Source organism: Neophocaena asiaeorientalis, unplaced genomic scaffold (assembly GCF_003031525.2).
Source record: "Neophocaena asiaeorientalis asiaeorientalis breed wild unplaced genomic scaffold, Neophocaena_asiaeorientalis_V1.1 scaffold91, whole genome shotgun sequence".
Taxonomy (NCBI): Eukaryota; Metazoa; Chordata; class Mammalia; order Artiodactyla; family Phocoenidae; genus Neophocaena; species Neophocaena asiaeorientalis.
The window spans coordinates 10953143-10973990 of NW_020173198.1; the positions used below are offsets into that span (position 1 = coordinate 10953143).

The 20848-nt window shown below is 43.7% G+C and overlaps 1 protein-coding gene across 4 annotated transcripts in view; it reads right to left on the reverse strand.

Annotated features, from left to right (window-relative positions):
• NDE1 (nudE neurodevelopment protein 1) overlaps positions 1 to 20835 on the reverse strand; it is a 31966-nt gene extending 11131 nt beyond the window's left edge. For all 4 annotated transcript variants that reach the window (XM_024744272.1, XM_024744271.1, XM_024744274.1 and 1 more), the window contains exons 1-4: positions 20775 to 20835; positions 14311 to 14436; positions 13104 to 13257; positions 8299 to 8447 (exon numbers count right to left, since the gene is read on the reverse strand). In XM_024744272.1, the coding sequence (XP_024600040.1) occupies positions 8299 to 8447; positions 13104 to 13257; positions 14311 to 14393 (386 nt within the window). In that variant the 5' untranslated portion in view covers positions 14394 to 14436; positions 20775 to 20835. The remainder of the gene's footprint in view (positions 1 to 8298; positions 8448 to 13103; positions 13258 to 14310; positions 14437 to 20774) is intronic.
• Positions 20836 to 20848: the final 13 nt, after the last annotated feature.

Here is a 20848-nt window from a genome sequence, read left to right on the forward strand (position 1 = left end):
AATAGTGAGAGGCCCGCGTACCGCAAAAAAATAAATAAATAAATGAACAGGTTTTTTACTGGGGGACACAGGCACCAGGGACTGATTTGAAATATGATGTGATAATGAAACAAGAATGGCCAGGAGAGGAATGTTGGCTACAAAAAAGAATGAGATCTCACCATTTGCAACAACATGGATGGACCTAGAGGGTATTTTACTAAGTGAAATAAATCAGACAGAGAAAGACAAATACCATATATTTCACTTATATGTGGAATCTAAAAAATAAAACAAATGGGGACTTCCCCAGTGGCACAGTGGGTAAGACTCCGTGCTCCCAATGCAAGGGAACCAGGTTCGATCCTGGTCAGGGAACGAGATCCCACATGCATGCTGCAACTAAGGGTTCAGATGCCACAACCAAGGAGCCCGCCTGCCGCAACTAAGACCCGGCGCAACCAACCAAATAAATCTTAAAAAAAAAAAAAAAAATTGGCCAAACCAGCATTAAAAAAAACAAAACAAATGAACAAATACAACAAAACAGACACAGAGATACAGAGAATAAACAGGTAGTTGCCGGAGGGGAGGAGGTTAGGGAGAGGAGAGAAATAGGTGAGGAAGACCAAGAGGTACAAACTTCCAGTAGCAAAATAAATGAGTCACAGGTATGAAAAATACAGTGTGGGGAGTACAGTCAATAACTATGTAACATCTTTGTATGGTGACATCTTAGACTTCCTGTGGCCATCAGTTTGAAACGTATAGAAATACTGAATTACTATATTGTATAACAGGAACTAACACAGTAGGTCAATTATGCTTCAAAACAAGCTCATAAAAAAAGAGATCAACGGGGACCCGGCCTGAGGAGCAGTGGCGGGAGCTTCGAGACTAGGGCGGCGCAAAAGCTCAATGGAAATGGCATTGCTTACCGGCAAGAGACCTCCCAGCTCCACATAATATCAAACGCGAAAATCTCCCAGAGATCTCCATCTCAACACCAGCACCCAGCTTTACTCAACGACCAGCAAGCTACAGTGCTGGGCACCCTATGCCAAACAACTAGCAAGACAGGAACACAACCCCACCCATTAGCAGAGAGGCTGCCTAAAATCATAATAATTCCAAAGACACCCCAAAACACACCACCAGACGTGGACCTGCCCACCAGAAAGACAAGATCCAGCCTCATCCACCAGAACACAAGCACTAGTCCCCTCTACCAGGAAGCCCACACAACCCACTGAACCAACCTTAGCCACTGGGGACAGACACCAAAAACAACGGGAACTATGAACCTGCAGCCTGCAAAAAGGAGACCCCAAACACAGTAAGATAAGCAAAATGAGAAGACAGAAAAACACACAGCAGATGAAAGGATAGGAGGAAGGGGAACTGGATGAAGATGGTCAAAAGGTACAAACTTCTAGCTAAAAGATAAACAAGTACTAGGGATGCAATGCACAACATGATAATTATAATGAACACTGCTCTATGTTATGTACGAAAGTTGCTAAGAGAGTAAATCCTAAGAGTTCTCATCACAAGGAAAACAGTTTTTTCTATTTTTTAATATTGTATCTATATGAGGTGATGGACGTTCACTAAACTTATTGTAATAATCAGTTTATGATGCATATAAGTCAAATCATTGTGCTGTTCACTTAAACGTACACAGTACTACATGTCAATTATATCTCAATAAAACTGGAAGAAAAAATTGGCCAGAACTCTGAAAAAGAAGAGGACAGGGGCACTAGCTCCCCTAGATACAAAGAACATGCTCTTTAAAGCCTCAGTAATGAACAGTGTGCCGCAGAGTGAAACAGTTATAAGACCAGACAGACCAAGGAGAGCCAAAGGTCCAGAAATAGATCCAAATACATATGAGAATTTAATGTACGATAAAGGTGGCATCACAAATCATTGATGAAAAGATGGTTGGTTCAGTTCTAGGTCTGGGGACTACCAGGTAGCCACCTGGAAAAAATTAATGTTGGATCCACACCTCATGCTACACCCGAAGATGAATTCCAACTAGATCAAATATTTAAACTCAGTATTTGGTCAAAATCTACTACTGGCTTCTGGAATGCCAGAGAACCAACTTCAGCAGCATTTCTGGCATTCCTGAACCTGTGTGGATGAACGACACCCGCCCCCCCCCCACGACTGTATACAATCAGGCAGAGTCAGTAATACCAGCAGGGCACAGCACAGAGACTTATTGTTACTATGTGACTATTTGCTTTCAAATAAAGGTAAGCATCCTAGTTGTCCCGAGTGGAAAAAGCTTTATGTCCTTTATATGGTGAAATTCTGCCAACTGATGTATTTGCATATTTATTATCATAAGAGTAAAATGCTGCAATACATAAAAACTGTGAAAGCTGTTAATCTCATGGACAGTTATGAGGACCTGAAAATAGTTAAGCAGGAAAAGAGATTTTCAGTAAATATGAATATTAAGAGATACATCTGTTAGATAACTAAAAACATATCCTTTTTGAGCCAATAAATACTTAAAAGTCTATGTATCACCTCACACCCATCAGAACGGCCTCCATCCCAAGAACAGAAAATAACAAGTGATGGTGAGGATGTGGTGGGAATGTAAAATGGTGTGTCATTATGAAAACTGTACGGAGGTTCTGTAAAAAATTAAAAGTAAAATTACTGTATGACCCAGCAGTCCCACTTCTGGGTACATATCCAAAAGAACTGAAAGCAGGATCTCAAAGAGGTATCCGTACTCCCTTGTTCACTGCAGCATTATTCACAAGAGCCAACAGGTGGAAGCAACCCAAGTGTCCACTGACAGATAAATGGATAAAGAAAATGCAGTACATACATGCAACAAAATATTATGCAGCCTTAAAAAAGGGAAATCCTGTCACATGCTACAACATGGACGAATCTCAAGGACATTATGCTAAGAGAAGAAGCCAGTCACAAAAGGACACATCCTATTTGATTCCATTCATATGGAGTTTCTAATGTAGTCAAAATCATAGAAACAGAAAGTAGAAAAGTGATTATCAAGGGCTGAAGGGAACAGGGAGCAGAATGAATGTTTAGTGGGTATAGAGTTTCAATGTTGCAAAATGAAAAAGTTCTGAAGAGCTGTTGGCCAATAATGTGAATACATATAATACTACTGAACCGCACACTTAAAAATGGTTAAGGTGTAAATTTGATGTCAAATTTTTTACCACAAAAAATTAAAAATAAAGTCTATGTAGGGAATTCCCTGGCAGTCCACTGTTTAGGACTCTGTGCTTCCACCGCAGGGGCCTGGATTCGATCCCTGGTTGGTGAACTAGGATCACACAAGCCATGTGGCAGAGACAAAGAAAAAAAAAATGTCTATGTAATAACACATGGACACTTTTTTCTTTTTTTTTTTGCGGTACGCGGGCCTCTCACTGTTATGGCCTCTCCCGTTACGGAGCACAGCCTCCGGACGCGCAGGCTCAGCGGCCATGGCTAACAGGCCTAGCCGCTCCGCAGCATGTGGGATCTTCCCAGACCGGGGCACGAACCTGCGTCCCCTGCATCGGCAGGCGGACTCTCAACCGCTGCGCCACCAGGGAAGCCCACATAGACACTTTTTTAAAAAATTAGATTAAATCAATTTTAATCTTCGTTGAATTTTTTGGCATCTTGGCATTCACATATTAAACAAAATACCCTTTAAGGAATATATTTACTTTTTAGTTAATTCAGTTAGGCCTGGAGTCTTTCAAGGTTATCCTTTCACAAGGTCATCTCCTTCCTCAGTTAAAAGTGAGTCATTTGGTTTTACGGATGTACAGTTGGAGAGACCAAAACAAGCAAATAGCTGATGGTGCTGAGAAATTACCATTCTTGCAGGAGACTGTCAAATTTTCCATATATAACTATTAAAATTTTATAATGAAATTGTAAATTGTAATGTTTTAAAGTTTTTTTTTAATATAACTTCAGTATTCCAAAACTTTATTTGTTCTATAATGATGATTTGGGTCTCTATCACATCTGATTTTAATATTCAACTATTCAGCATCTGGCTAAAATGTGAACCCAATGCATCTTCAGGAGAGAGAAAGAAAAAAAGGAAACATAAAAATACAAGAAGAAAACATAGGCTAATTGCTTTATAAACCTGGGACTGCAGATAAATTTGCCTACACAGAAATCCAAATAACTTTCAATAGTAACATATGCAATAGACAAAGATGGAAGACAAATGACAAACTCCTAACATTTTCAATTCATATCATAAACAAATATATAAACATCTCCTAGAAACTGATGAGAAAAAACAACCAGCAATCCAGTATGAAAACAGGCAAGAAGATAGAGTTCACAGAAAAAGAAATAAAACAGTTATTAAATATATGAAAAGGAACTCAAGATCACTCATACTTCAGAAATGTACCTAATTTGTCACCTATTAGATTGGCAGAAATCCGAAGTCTAAAAAACACTGTTTAGTGAAGCTATTTGGAAAATGGAGACTTACTCACATAGGTGCTCGGAATGGAAATTGGTACAAGTGTAGAGAACAATTGGGCAAAAACTATCAAAACACATATGCATACATCCTTTGACCCAAGAATTCCACTTCTGGGAATTTATTCTACAGATATACATCTATGCAAGCAATGCGTATCATTCACTACAGCAACCCTTATCACTGCAAAAGAAAGGAAATGCAGCAAATATCCAGCCGTGGGGGGGACGGATAAATAATTATGCATCATACAATACCAACCATACAATAAAATATTATGCACTTGGAAAAAACCAACAACAAAGAATCCTCTGTGTCCTACTACAGAATGACCTCCAAAACCTATTACGTGACAAAGCAAGATGTACAACAGTACATACATTCTGTATACAGAATGCTCTTTTGTGGGAAAAAGAACGGGGCGGGGGAAATAATACAAATTTCTATTTGAATTTGAATTTTAAAACTCTACCCCTTTGTATATTATTTTTGAATCACATGAATGTACTATCTCTTTGTGATAGACTGCATTATTGGTCCCAATTCTTCATCCTCCCTGTAGCCACACCCTTGCTTTGGCCTCATTGTGGGTGGAATGCACCTTCCCACCCCTTAACAGGGCTTGGCCGTGTGACTTGCTTTCATCAGTGATATATGGGTAGAAATGATCGTAAGCCAGTGGCCTGCCAAAAATCAGAAAATACTACAAAGCCACAGGAACCAAGTCATTATGGTGTTGGTAGTAATTCACAAATTGCACATTAGACAAAAAAGAAAGAAGAATCCTGAATTAGATTCCAGAATATACAGTCAGTCCTCCATATCTGTAGGTTGCATATCCTTGGACTCAACCAACTACAAATCAAAATTATTCAGGAAAAAAAAATCCAGAAAGTTCCAAAAAGCAAAACTTGAATTTGCCACTCACTGGCAACTATTCATACAGATTTTAGATTGTATTAGGTATTATAATTAGACATAATTTAAAGTGTACGGGAAGATGCACATAGGTTATATGCAAATGCTACACAATTTCATATAAGGGATTTGAGCGTCCACAAATTTTAGTATCCTCAAGGGTCCTGGAACCAATCCCCCATGGATACCAAGGAACAACTGTATGGCAGGTTAACAAATGACAGAGATGCGTTCAATTCAGTGGAAAAAAGATGGAGTGTTTAACACATAGTACTGGCACAAGTGGCTATCTACCTAATGAAAATAAAATGGGACACATATACTAGGTACAAAAATAAATTCCAGGTAGATTAAAAGCATAAGTTAAAACAATTAATAAAAAAATCTTGCAAAAAAAATTAAGAGAATACACGCATAATCAAACGATCAAGGAGATGTCCCTAGTGAAGTCTGGAAACCTAGAAGCTATAAAAGACATAATTGAAAAAAAAAAAAAGACATAATTGATGACCCCAAAATGAAAAATATTTGTATGAAAATTGATACCACAAAGTCAACAGACAAAAGATTATTTGTAAAAAATATTTTTCAATGTGGGACAAAAGATGAGCAGCAAAAATACACAAAGAACTCTTACAAACTGATTTAAAAAAAAAAAAGGAGGTCCCACTTCTGGTAATAATAAGGTAGCTTGTATCAGACCAAATATCCTATAGATTACAACTACAAACTCTGGCTGAAACGAGAAAAACAATGATCTGAAGGCACTGGCAAAAACCGGAAGGGAGACAACACTTGGAAGAGAGACAACCCTTGGAAGAAGGAACAGCAGTGGCTGAATTCTGCATCTTATAAGCTTTGTGTCTATAGCTCCAGTGATAAAAATCCACCACCTTGGCAGAATCCCAAATTCTGCATATATAACTCTTCCCACACCTCTGGCTCACCCCTGAACCATGCATGTGCATGGCAGACTTGAAGCAGCCTAGTTAAAAGCGTCAAACGGATTTCACCTACTACTCATCAAAGGGAGACAGAGTTTGGAGTTTGAGTTCAGCCTACTTAACAAACAAATTAGAAACATAACAGAATCCATAGTTTCTGCAACACATCATTCATAATGTCCAGAATATAATCCAAAATTACTAGACATGTGAAAAGCAAGAAAATGTGACCCAAACTCAGTAGAAAAGGCAATCACTGGAACATCTAACATCTGAGATAACCCAGATGTTAGAATTAGCAGAAAAGGATCTTAAAGAAAGTTGTTATAACTATCTCAAGGATGCAAACAAAGAAATATCAGTAGAAAAAAAAAAAGAAAGAAATATCAGTAGAGGACTAGGAAATTCTAGATCTTAAATATCTAAAATAAAACATTATTGGAACTGGCTTAACAGCAGACTGGAGAAGGGAAAAAGGAGTCAGTGAACTTGAAACCAGATCAATAGAAATGATCTAATTTGAGGAACCAAGACAAACAAAATTAGGAAAAGATATGAACAGAGCCTAAGAGACCTGTGTGACAATATCAAAAGGACATGGGACACAACATGTGTGTAGTTGGTGTCCCAGAAGGGCAGGAAAGAAAGAACAGTGCAGCAAAAATCTTTGAGGAAATAATGACCAAAGTTAAATTTGGCGAAAGACAAATTTACAGACCAAAGTGCCCAGCAAACCCCTAACAGGATAAATACATACAAAATCTAGGCACATCACAAACTGCTAAAAACCAAAAATAAAGAGAAATTCTGAGAGCAGCCAGAGAAAAACACCATATTATATACAGGGGAGTGACTATTCAAATGACCACTAACTTCTGACCTCCAGCAAAGAGACCAGAAGACAGCAGAACATCTTTAACGTGCTGAAAGAAAAAAAAACACCTGTCAACCTGGAATTCCACATCCAGTGGAAATATCCTTTAAGAATGAAGGCAAAAGGAAGACATTTTCAGATAAACTAAAGCGAGAAGAATTCACCATCAGCAGACCTGCACCACAAGAAACCCTAAGGGAAGTTCTTCAAGCTGAAGGGAAATGATAACCAGAGGGAAACTTCCTGAAGGAATGAACCAGAAACTGTAAATCTGTGGGTAAATATAAAAGGCTATCTTTTTACTCTCTTACCTTCTCACATTATGGCTATCACATAAAGTTCAAGGACGGTAAGTGAAACTCTAAGGTTGCAAGGCCGTTGTATTTGGTACATTATTAATGAAGTAGACTGAAAAGTTGAGCGTGTGTACTGGGGTCCCTAAAGCAACCGCAAAAAAGAACGTAAGGAGCTGTGGGTGCAGTGCCAAGGGCCCGCGTCTCAACAGGAGTGTGGGGCATATGCACAACTGTCCACACTGATGAAACTGTATACTTCTTAAGATCCGTGTGCATCGCTGCATGTAACTTATATCTAAATCTTCAAAAAAAAGTTTTCTTAAGAAAAAAAATAAGTGCCTGGCTCAGAGTAGATATTCGATAACTTATTTACTACTGTTAGTATTCTGCTAAACTTCAGAACATCAGTTTAAGAAATACTGTCCTATCTTAGGGCCTATTTACTGAGCACATGCTTGTCCTTCTGCCTGGAATGTTCTCACCCCACACTCTTCCCCTAGGAAGAGTGAAAATGCCTAGGCATCCCTCGGTCTTAGCCTAAATGGCACTTCCTTTGGGAAGCCTTGCCTAATATTCTCCCAGCAATGGACAAATTAACATAATCAATTACATGCTCCCACAGCACCCGGGACTTGCAGCACTCGCTGCCTGTTGCCCATTTCCTATGAGGCTGTAGGACCCACAAGGGCACTGGCTCTGCTCGGTGCTGAATCCTCTACCCTCAGCACAGTGCCTGGTACCCAGAGACAAAAGGCTCCCAAACCTCTTTTCTCCTTCCCAACGTACCGTTTGGCTCTTTCCAGGTCATCATTGGCTTGCTCCAGCTCTCTGATGTATTTCTGAAGTTGATCTTTAATGGCTTTTGTCTGGGCAAGGTCATCCTCTAAGGCTGAGATCTGCCGGTAGCCTTCAGAATGCTGCGTTTCAAACTTCTCCTGAAGGACAGAATCAACACTGAGTGAATGATTTAAGACTCCCGACGAGGATGTTTATCTCCCTTCCCTGTCATCTCCTTAGGACACTGAAGGTTAATCCTGGGACATAACCCTCTCCGTTGCAGTGAATGTGTGTTGTCCCTAGCTGCTGAGCATCCATTCCTCCCCCTCTGCACAGCCCACTGGCACGCCAATTTCTTTATAATTAATTTATTTTTATTATTTATTTATTTATTTTTGGCTGTTGGGTCTTCGTTGCTGCTGTGTGGGCTTTCTCTAGTTGCGGCGAGTGGGGGCTACTCTTCGTTGCAGTGCGCAGGCTTCAGTAGTTGTGGCTCGCGGGCTCTAGAGCGCAGGCTCAGTAGTTGTGGCTCACAGGCTTAGTTGCTCCACAGCATGTGGGATTCTTTCCGGACCAGGGCTCGAACCCGTGTCCCCTGCACCGGCAGGCGGATTCTTAACCACTGCACTACCAGGGAAGTCCCACGCCAATTTCTTTAGGGGATTTCTCTCTCCCTTATTCTAGGATCTTTGTGGGACCAGCCTTCCCATCACACTCACTCAGGATGCCAGAGGACAAGCCTAAGCTCAGTCAGGAGAACCTTCTGTCCACAGACATGGACTCTTAAGCAAATGAGGGATGATGGAGGGAACAGGGGGCCATCAAGCTGTCAAGTCCCGAGTGCTTCCTGAGCATCTTATACCCTGCCCCCTCCCACACTGGTCCCTGCAGCCTCTAGTATCAAGCAGCCCCCAACTATCTTCAAAGCAATCATTTTGTGCAAGGTGTCCACAGCCACAGAAAGCCTCATAAACCTCTCCGAGCCTGATCCACAAGGGCAATACCGATGCACTTCACATGATATCCCTGGATTACAGACAGAACAGCAGGAATCACAATGACTTTGTTGCCTGTGCCTCACAGTCAGATCAGGACATCATGGACTCAGTTTGAGAACTGTTCTGACTTTGTGACCCAGGACACTCTCCCTGTGGCATGGGGGAGTTAGGAACTTCTGGGCCTCTGAGGAGGGAGAGAGAGAAGGGAGGGAGGGAAAGGGAGGCAGAAGGGAAGGGAAGAAGGAAAAAAACAAAACTGTTGTTTTTACCAAAAGAACCTTAGTGTGATCTAGCTGGTGCTTTCCAAGGCAAGGCACAGCCCAGATGACGCCTCAACAACCTGCTGCTGCCCAGCTACGGCAGCTAACATTTACCGCAGGTCTACTCTGCGCCAGCCTCTGGGCTCAGGACTCTGTTTTCATTGCCTTATTTAATGCCATTTCAGAGACATGGGAACTGAGGCTCAGTCACTTCATCAGCCCAGAGTCAACTGGAAGCACATGACCGGGCCAAGATCTATCCCGGCCACCTGGGCTTGCGCTCTTAGAACAACTACGCTAAACTGCCCTCAACCACTTCCATCCAGGTCACATGGGAACTGATCACATGTACGCACGCGCGTACACACACACGCACGCACGCACGCTCACTCACTCCGGCTCTGGCTCCTCTAATTACTTTCCATCATCAAACACCCTTACCACCTTTCCTTCATCTACAAATATGAAAGAAAACACTCACTTTCCACAGGAAAGGCCCAAGTCTAATTAGAAAGTTAGAAAAACAGGCCAACTCCTCTTCTTGAGTCAGTCGAGTAAACAAAGCTGTTGCTAGAAACAGTCTGGAGGCACTGGGGAGAGTGATGTAATGGTGACCGGGCCAGAGAGGCGTGGCCAGAGCCATGGTGAAAGAAGAAGGTCCACAGAACAGATTATTTACAAGGCGAGGACAGGGAGGGGTATCACATCCTTACGCTGCTCTGTCTCCTCTGATACTGTTTCCTGGCTACGAGCACAGGAAGTATCTTGGCTCAGACAAGCAGGGGCAGACCAGGCCCAGGCACGGGCGAATTCCCAGGCATGGTTCTGATGGCTTCCCACCCTTGATTTGGGTGCCTCCCCAAATAAAACAGGAGGGTACAGGATCCTAGGTCACTAACCTAAGTTCCAACACAGGTTCCAAGAAGACGCAGTTACTGGGCTTGTCCACCAGCATAAGGATTCAAATGTTGTCCTTTGAACTTGGGGACATGAAAAGCTGTTGTGCTTTCATTTGGGGCTAATTATAATAAATTGATGGAGGCATCAATAGATGCTCTGTTGGATCCGTTACAAGCGTTTTTATTCAACTTGCAATGAATAAGCCACTGTCAAGGAGTCTCAGTTGAAGACTTTCCTCTTAGGTGACAGAAATATGTGCTGGGGGCAGTTCTTCACTCCAAGGTAGTTCTGTTTCCTCGCCTGCTCCACACACTGTGTCTCATGAACCTGCCATGTGGTTATAATGAAGAGGTCTTCTGCCGGTTCAATGGCTCAGTCTGGAAGTGGTTAATTACTTAGCAACTGCATGATATTTAGTCAGCACGTCCTCCTACTCTCTCCAAACGATGGTTCATACCACTAGTCTTCCCATCCCTGAGCCCCCTTCAGTGTAAGGGCTGTAAAGATTCCCCAGTGCCTAGGGCAGGGGCCAGGCTGTTAACAAAATGAGTGACGTGGGCCACGTGTAAGCAGCAAAAGACACTCAGTCCCCGGTGTCAAGAGCTGGGGAGGAAAGGACAGAAGTGGGGACTGGGGCAAACTGGAGAAGCCTTGCTCTGTCTAAGCAACCACAACTCAGCTTTTTGCCGGTGTGGAAGAAGGCCGGCCTGGGGTAGCCAGATCCACCAAAGGAAGATCAAAGGAAGTCGGAAATCTAAGTTTTTACAAGAAGCCTCACAACTCTGAATGTTGATACTAAATATAAAAAAAAAAACCCACTAAAGATATAAATTTTACTATCAAAAGAACAAACTGTAAGCAAACCCTCACCTCTAGTTAACAGCCTACTGTAGTATTTACAGGGAAGCGTAGAGATGTTGATGATTCACCTTGAAATGCATTGGGAAGATAGATTGATGGATGGACAGATATATAATAAAGTATGTAAGTATGGCAAAGGTCATCGGTAGAGCCCAGGTGGTGGATACAGGTGTTCACTGGAAAATTCTTTCAACCCTACTGTGTGCTTGAAAACTTTCATGATACAATGTTAAGTGAAAACCACTAAAGGCTTAAGCAAACAACATCTATGGGCCAGACTGACCAGTGGGTGGCCAGCTTGGGCTCTGTGGTCTATGCCGTAAAAGCTTAAGAGTCCACTGCTCAGTTTCTACGGTCTGTGTGGTCCTTCCTCTGCTACTCCTCACCCCTTGATCCCCAATCCATGTGCTGGCCCCGCTTTCTCCCATGTGCTAGTAAAGCCAGATTCCCAAGGTCCACTTGACAGTCATTCTTGCCCGTGTCTGTGGCAGTTCCATATTAACTCTTCATCAAACCCTTGTATGCCAAGTTGCTGGCTAGACACACACACACACACACACACACACACACACACACACACACACACACACACCTTCAAACACCAGCTCAAGTCCCTCCCATCTCTTCCATGATGCTGTCTACAACCCGTGCAAATCTCTCTCAGGAGGATCTCATGGTCAGTACCACATAACTGAGCATCTTTTCACTAAGTGTTTCTGGCTGTCAGGTTTGTCTTCCCCGCAAAGCTTCCAGAGGGCAAGAGACACATCTCCTTCCACTGTGCATCACACCTAGCCCTGGACTCACACTGCAGGGCCTTGGCTAGTTCTCCCAGTGGCTCATCAAAATATATGAAGAGCTTTGTTTTAAAAAAAAAAATAAAAAAAAAAAACAAGACATGCATACATGCTGGGGCCCCACCCAGACTTCCTGAGAATGGGAATCTCAGGGCGGGGTGGGTCCAGGCCTGTCTGACATTTATGAAGCTGGCCAGGTGACCCTGCCTGGCAGTGAGGGCTGAGAGCTGTCCCTAGGCCACACAGTTATACTTTGTGATCATCTGCTAAGCTCTACAGTGTCCAAAAGGCATTCTTTACCCTGCAGAGAAGTGGTTCTCCAGATACTTGGCAATGTCTGCAGATATTTTTGGTTGTCACAACCTGGGGGAGGGGGTGCTACTGGTATCTAGTGGGTGGAGACCAGGATGCTGTTAAACAGCCCACAGTGTGAAACTCGGCCCCCACAAGAGAATCATGTAGCTACCTTCAAATGTCAACAGTGCCCAGGTTGAGGAATCTGCTCTGTCCAACAGGACTTTCCATAATGATGGAGACATTCTACAGCCTCTCTGTCCCACAATGACACCCACTAGAGACGTGTGGCCTTTGAGCACTTGAAATATTGGCTAGTATGATTGAGGAATTAAATTTCTAGTTATTTTATTTTAATTAACTTAAATGTCAGCAGCCACGCGTGACTAGGGGCGACAATTCTGGACAGCATAACCCTAGGCCTTATAACCATCAGCAATTCCAGAGACACTCCATACTCTAGAAGGGTCTACCTTCCATGTGCCTTGCAGGATTGTCACCAACAGCCAAGAATGGCCGTGGGACATGTGTGAGACCTGCCTCTCACAGAGCGCCTCCATCAGGGGCATAAAGAGTTCAAGTGTCACACATGCCCGGCAGGCCTGGGGTGGGAGTGAGCCCGGGGCCAAGTCTGCAGGCTCCCTTTTCCAGTCACGACGCTGGACACCATCCACACCTGCATGCGTCTCCTCTCACCCCCTCACCTTGATGGTTTCCAGCTCCATGCGAAGGCGGTTGTTTTCTGACAGCAGGTCCCTGTTCCTGGTTTCAATTTGTTGCAGCTGCGTCTCCAACTCAGCTTCATATTCTCGGCTTCCCTCCTGGAATTCTCGGAGTTCCTCTTGCGTGTTCTCTGCCCTACAGAATTCCCAGATGTTAGCTGATCATTTACTGAGCGCTTACATGCTGCTGTTATACATGTATCAGCTCTTTATTCAACTGCCTTTTGAGGCAGAAACTGTCATTGTCCTCATTATACATATGTGAAGATGAGGTGACTTGTCTCAAGGTCAAACAAGTCAGAAACAGAGCTTGGGCCTGCCCCCAGGTGTGCCTGACTCCATAGCCCTTTCTTAACCAATTCACTCTCCACGCATTCATTCCACTTGTACTTTTTGGAGCCCAACATGTAGTAAGCACACTTTGGATTGTGTATTCTCTGATTTATTTGCAAGTAGAAACTGGACATAATACAAATGCTCACTTATCACACCACTATCATGAGTCCCTGCCCCATATCCCAAACACCCAATTCTACCTTCTCAATCCTTAAAAGTCAAGGGATATCTTTTTTTTTTTTAACACCAAGCCTAAATTCTCTTTAAATCAAACTAAGAATAAAGAAATTAGAGGAGCCGGAATAAGACCTCCCTGGGTAGATTACAAGAGTCCATGAGAAATAAAAATAAACAACGGTAAACACACACACACACACACACACACACACACACACACACACACACACACACAGCTCCCAGATATGGGCACTGAAACACTGGTTTCAAATTTAAAAATCTGTAACAACCCATTTTGCTAGGCATAGGGAGTTCTTTCCCCACACACGAAGGGCAGACCAGATACGGCATCCAGGAGCTAATAAAACCCTGCCAGAAAATAAGCTGGGAAGTAGCACAGCCGTTTGCTTAGGACCCTAGGCTTTGGGGTTCAAATTCCAGCTCTGCTATTCCCCTGGCTGTCTGACCTTGGGCAAGTTGACTTGCTTTCACTGAGTCTCAGCTTCCTCATTTGTAAAATGGGGTGAGAATGGTTTCTCCATGGAACAGTGCTGAGATTTAACTGAGATGATGTATGTTAAGCCCTTCACAGTGCCTGGCACATAGTAGGCCCACAATAAATGGTTGCTGCCATCACTATGGGAAGAAAAAGCAAGGTGAACTTTGGAGAACTGACCTCTGCTTGTAGGTCATAGCCAGGTTTTTCCAATAGTTAGCTTCTTCCTCCTCGGAGCTGAAAGTCTTGCCCGAGTCCTCCATTGTGAAAACAGGGGAAAAGATTACTATTCTTGTCTCATGATGTCTAGAAGAGAAAGTTTTAAAATTATTACCCACATCTGGTTAAACAGCTGATCTTTAATGGGGAAAAAAAATTCCTAGACTTTATGTTGGATTAAATGTGGCAAAAAACATTGCCAAAAAACTAAAACTAAACCCAGACAAAATACAGCCCACCTACACATTACATTCCATGGATAAACCTACCAGTGGGCTTCCCTGGTGGCGCAGTGGTTAAGAATCTGCCTGCCAATGCAGGGGATGCAGGTTCAAGCCCTGGTCCGGGAAGATCCCACATGCTGCGGAGCAAATAAGCCCGTGCGCCACAACTACTGAGCCTGCATTCTACAGCCCGTGAGCCACAACTACTGAAGCCCGCGCGCCTAGAGCCCGTGCTCCGCAACAAGAGAAGCCACCGCAATGAGAAGCCCACGCACGGAAACTAAACTCGCCACAACTAGAGAAAGCCCGCGTGCAGCAAAGAAGACCCAACGCAGCCAAAAATAAATAAATGTACTAAAAAAAAAAACCTACCAGGACTTGCTGATTTATTACATTTGTGGGGGGAGGGGAGGAGAGGGGAGGATGTCTCACAGGTTCTAACTTAGGCAACCAGGTGCCACCACCATCCCCATCACCAGAGACAGAGAATCAGAAGGAAAAGTCTTTAGGGTGAGGGGATACTGAACCCAGCTCGGGACATTTTTAATTGGACATGCCTGTGATACACCGAGATGCAACACTGGATCTGAAACTCGGGGTGAAGTCCAGGCTAACAATACAAATCTAAGAATCATGAGGAGGGGGGAGGGATAAACAGGGTGGAGGAGTAACTAGGAGGTGAGGAAGAGGAAGTAGGTGGGATTTTGGAGAACTGGGTATGAGAAGAAAAGGAGACACATTAGACAGTAGCCAGAGGGAAGTGATGATAAGGGCCTGGACTCAGGATTCAGAGCTATCCAGAGCAGAGGTTAGGGAACAAATTTCTATTAACAGTTATCAGTCTATGGACTCCCGGCTGATAAAGCCTCTCAATGTAACAGCTTATTTTCTCAATTTATTTAAGACTCTGAGCTTGTCAAAAGGTCATTAGGAATCCAAATGAGATCTCTCCAAAGTCCCTTCTTCCCCTCAAGCTAGCTCATGGTTCTGTCTCTGGGGACAACAGAATGAACACAACCCCTCAATCTGCAAGACATAACTAACAAGCTGTGTATCTGGCTAAATATACAAATAATTCCACTAAATATGTCAGTGCTGACATGGACACAATCACCAACTTCTTTATCCCTGGTAGAAACTGAACAATGATACCTACATCCGAGCACAGTACTTACTGATAACTCTACATTTGTTAGGACCTGTATTCACACCACTTCCTCCAAATTTCTCTCCCTTCCCTAATTCAGAGAAAACATGCCACGTCCCCACCCACTCCCTTCTGGGGAACAGAGCTTCTCTGAAAGCTTGACTAAAGCAGAGAAGCTGGATGGAGTAGAAAATTGTTAATTTGATTTTTTTTTTCCAGTCCATCATTCCTTCTTCCATCTTTCTGTAACAGCACCCCAACATTCCCTTGGGGAAACCAATTCTACACTCCTTCCATGGGGCTCAGATGGACTTGACATCATCTTCTGCATCTGGGAGAAGGCATGTGACTACTCATACCTCCAGCATAATCGGTAGCGGGCTCAGAGGTGGGCCTAACCCAAGCTGAACCAATGACAAGGATCAGCCTAATCCAAACTGAGCCAATGATTGGCTCAGGGGTGCACATAACCCAAGCTGAGCCAATGAGTGTCCAGGCCCAGGCCTTTCACAGAGCTATCAAGAAAGAAACTCTCTGGAGTTGTTAACTAACCTTACTGTAGTAATTATTTCACAAAATATACGGCTCAAACCATCACATGCTACACCTTAAACTTACACAACGTTATATGTCAATTATATCTCCATAAAGCCCGAGGGGGAGGGAGAAGAAACTCTTTCCATTAGGGTTCGTGGTGGTCATCTTGCTATCACAAGGGAGGAGCCTGCCTGAGAATGAAGCCAAAACAAAGGAAAGCAGGGCCAAGAAGTGGAGAGACTGGGTCCTGACAATATCATTCGGACACCTGGGTCCAGTTATTCCTGATTTAAGGTTAGGAGAGATAATCAATTCCCTTTCTTGGTTGGACCAGTTAGGTCTGGATTTCTGCTACAAGAGAGGCCTAATTAACATTTGGAGTGAAAGATCTTGTTTGCTGAAAGTACAAAGGATAGAGCACCTAGAGTGTAAATAACAGTAATTACCGTGGTGACAGGTAAGGGTAAACCTAATTCTGGTAATCCTTGCTCAAGCCGCAAGCTCTAATGAGCCCAGAGCTCATCTAGTATGGGGTCACCAAACCAATGTCTATAGCGTTAAGAGACCAGAGCCCATGCAATTGTAACTGTGTGGCCATTAATGATCATATTGAGGACAGTCTCAAATGCACGTTATGGGAGGAATTCTGTGTACAGGAGGGTGAGAAAGTGAGGAACTAGGAAAAATGAATGTACACGGACTTTTCCTGATGTTTGGAAACAGATCACGTCCAAGTTCAACGTCATGAGTCCCTGCCTACTTCTCTAAACATTTCCTACAGCCCTACCCCTCACTCGCTTACGCTGCAGCCACACTGCCTTCTTTCTGTTCCTTGAACACACCAAGCTTGCTCCCACTCAGGGTCTTTGAACTGGCTGTTTTCTCTGCCTGGAATGCTCCTCCCTCAGATCTCTGCTAGCAGATTTCCTTCTTGCTGTTCAGGTCACAGCTGAACTGTCTTCCCCAGAGAGACCTTATCTGAACATCCCACCAAATACCTCCTCCAGCCCTTCACTGTCATATTAACCCCTGCTTTGTTTTATTTCATCACTTTATGAGTTTTGTTTTTGTTTTATCTTCCCCCGCTGGAATGTCAGTTTTGAGCACAGGGACCTTCACCATCTTACTTTTTTATTCCCAATTCCTTGAACAGTGCCTGGCATATAACAGGCTTTCGATAAATGCCTGTGGAAGGAACGAACACAGGGAAAGATAGAGGCTAGCCACTCGCTGGAAGGGGATGTGAGGTTAAGGAAAAGAAGCAAGAGACCCTCTGCAGGCTAGTTTATAGTTTACTTCTGTAAATCCCTAAGATACTTAACAGGATGGGGAAAACCTTTCTCCCTCAGCACCTGAGTGGCATCTCATTAACGGGAAGGGGCTGGAGGACAGGGTGCCATGTTGGAAACTACCCCCTCCCCAGGTGTACATGATAAGGAGTATCGGCTACAGTTACTGGAGTTTAATAACCTTCATCCTGCAATCTTAACGACAGATGAGTTTTAGAAAAGGGCTCTTTATCACAGCCAGTGAGGCTTATAACTTAAGCCTCAGTAAAGAAATGAAATTGAGATGTTTTACGAGGCGCTTCCACTGTGACTCTAATTACAGCCCCTGCATTTTAAAAACACCCCTAGGGAAGAGAAAAACTATGCTAGAGGCTAAGAGGAAAGAAGTAACAGCTGAACCTCACTTTCTTATGAAACAGCATACTTAAAAACCTGACTTTTTTTTTTTTTTGGCCATTTGAAAATGTCTTAGAAAGTTCTAATGTGCATTACTCCCTGCCACAGATAGCAGGTAAGACAACTGGCAAAGGTTCCCCTTTTCCAGCATTATTTACTAAATTTTATCATCACCTTCTATTTGTGGTGTGTTAGGCATTTAATACATTACTTCCAAACAACTTGACCCTCTTTAAGCTGTTTAACTGTAAGGGGTAGGTAGGCAAGGCAATCACCTGGTTTCTTAGGAAGCTAAAGCAGAAACATCGTATGCCTTGGCCTTCTGCATAGGTGCAACACAGTGGCAAACCAGACCCAAGTGCAAGGGAGTCTTTGAATTCAAATTCCAGATCTCCCTGGGGTTGCCAATAGACTGGAGGTCAGTTTCACTCTTTGGTCCATGCAGTCTTTTGAAAGGCACTGTGTCAGGCAGGTGTTAATGCTTGGTCACAGCATACACAACTTTGTACCCACTATCTTAAAAGTGGATACTGCATGCATTTATTGCATCCGAGCCACAGGGATATGTCTTCCTAACTTGCGTTCTCAATACACCATCATGCCGTCATGCCCCAGTAGCTCTGTGGACAAACCTGATGGGTACCTCAAATGTATGTGCTACAGCATGCAAAAACTGGGATCAAGTGGTCCAGTAAGTACTTATTTTCTATTTTGGATAACTTAGATCTATTACTCTTACAAAAGTGTTTCAGCAAGTTTTGGGGGGGCGGCTATTTTCCATGATCAAACCTAACAGGAAAGTCTGAAAACACACTTGAGACACACACCTTTGATTTCAAAACTCTAGAAAAAACAAAGCCTTTCTCAGCTCTCCTCTGAGTGAAGAAAGCCAGCACAGCTGGTCAGGAGCAACACACACATATAAACCATCAGGAATTAACGGCCCTTCTCCACCCCAACTCCAATCCCTCCCAATCAAAACACATGGAAGAGCAGAAGGGAAAGGGAGAAAAAGAAACTGCCAGAGGCTGGCACATGCTCCCACGGCTTCTACGTTATGACGCAGGCTTTGCATTTTGCAGAAGTGACATTACTGGGGCAAAATCAGTCAAGAGTCAGCAGGTCTGACTTCTGTCTCGGTGCTTTCAAAGTCTGTTATGATCTAGCTACCAGAATACCTCACTAGGCATGCAAGGACATATGCTCAAGGGTGTACACCATCATTGACTGAGGGGAAAACTGGAGGAACTTAACTGTTGACAGAGGACTGATCAGAAAATGGTGCAGTTAAGAAGTAAATATACTGGGCTTCCCTGGTGGCACAGTGGTTGAGAGTCCGCCTGCCGATGCAGGGGACACGGATTCGTGCCCCGGTCCGGGAAGATCCCACACGCCACGGAGCGGCTAGGCCCGTGAGCCACAGCCGCTGAACCTGTGCGTCCGGAGCCTGTGCTCCGCAACGGGAGAGGCCACAACAGTGAGAGGCCCGCGTACCACAAAAAAAAAAAAAAAAAGAAGTAAATGTAAAAAAAAAAGTAGTAAATGTACTGATATGGAAGAAAGTTTATGATATGTTAAGAAAGTGTCATTTTTGTTTGCAAATGTATCTCACTCTGCGTATACAAATAGAAGAGTCTGTAAGGATATACCAGTATGGGGGTAAGGCAGACACTGAGGTTCGAACCTGTACCTGACACTTCTCTAAGATATATATTGTTTTTTGCAGTAAGCACATATTGCTTTTGAAATTTTAAGAAGCTTAAACTTGGACAAAAAGAAAACAAATTATCCTGTCCAAGGATAATTTTTATTTTCTTGAACCAAGAGGCCAAGGAAGGAGCTTTTCCTACGGAGGCATTCCCCTCCTCTGCTCCTTTTCAAACATTTCCCAACACCTACTAAGTGCTGGGCACTGCTAAGCGAGGCAGACACAAAGCACCTATGTCAGGACTAGGTGCAAACATAGTACCAGTTGCAGGCACAAACTTTCCACATGCAGGCATGCTCGTGTTAGGGAATTATCTTGTGAGGAAGCGGAGTGTAATCTCTCTGGGCTCACACGTTCTAAAGCAAAAGAACACACTCTGGAAACAAAAATCACATCCTAACAGAATAAGCCAAGTTAAGAAACTATTAACCAAATGGGATGAAATATACCAATCAGAGGCCTCTGACACTTCAGGAGCACAGATCATCTACATTTTTAAATTTCAAAAATGGTTAAATACCAACGCTGGGGTCAGATAACAAGGGGCTCTGGGAGTCGCTGGGATCCAATTACTCTTCAAAGTACCTTACCCATGTCCTAAAATGCCATCCTATCCTAGAATACATAAACAAAACTCGCATAGAAAATGAGAAATTTCTGTCCGGCGCGTGCTGCAAAGGTCGTTTCTTTAGAAAGGAAGTTAAAAGGGGCCTAAAGGTAGAGAGGGGCACAACATGATAAAACCCTGGACAAAGAAATCCGGGAAGGTCGAGCCCTCGGGAGACAGCGAACTTGAGATGACTGGAGAAGATAATGTAGCTTCCCCAAAAAGCAGTATCAAGGTGATGGCGGGGTTTCCTATGACCTCAGAGAGGCAGGTGAGCCCAGCCACCGCATTCAAGCTGTAAAATAAGCGTTTTCATCCTTTATCCAATCCTTCCCCAAAGTGCTGTCAGGGGAAATCTGAACCGTCCTGCAACAGAGATCTGAGGAAAGCGAAGGGAGGAAGACCGTTCCAAACACGTTCCCAAAGGGAGGGAAGTGCCAAGGAGGAGGGAGGTTTTTGGAAAGAGGCCTCCACACCCGAGAAGTCCCCACCCCGGGGGCCGCAGCTCCGCACTTACCCGGCTCCGGCTGTGAGGAACCGCGACGGCGACGGCAGCGGCTGGGGGCGGTGCGCCCCGGGCCTCCAGCCCCC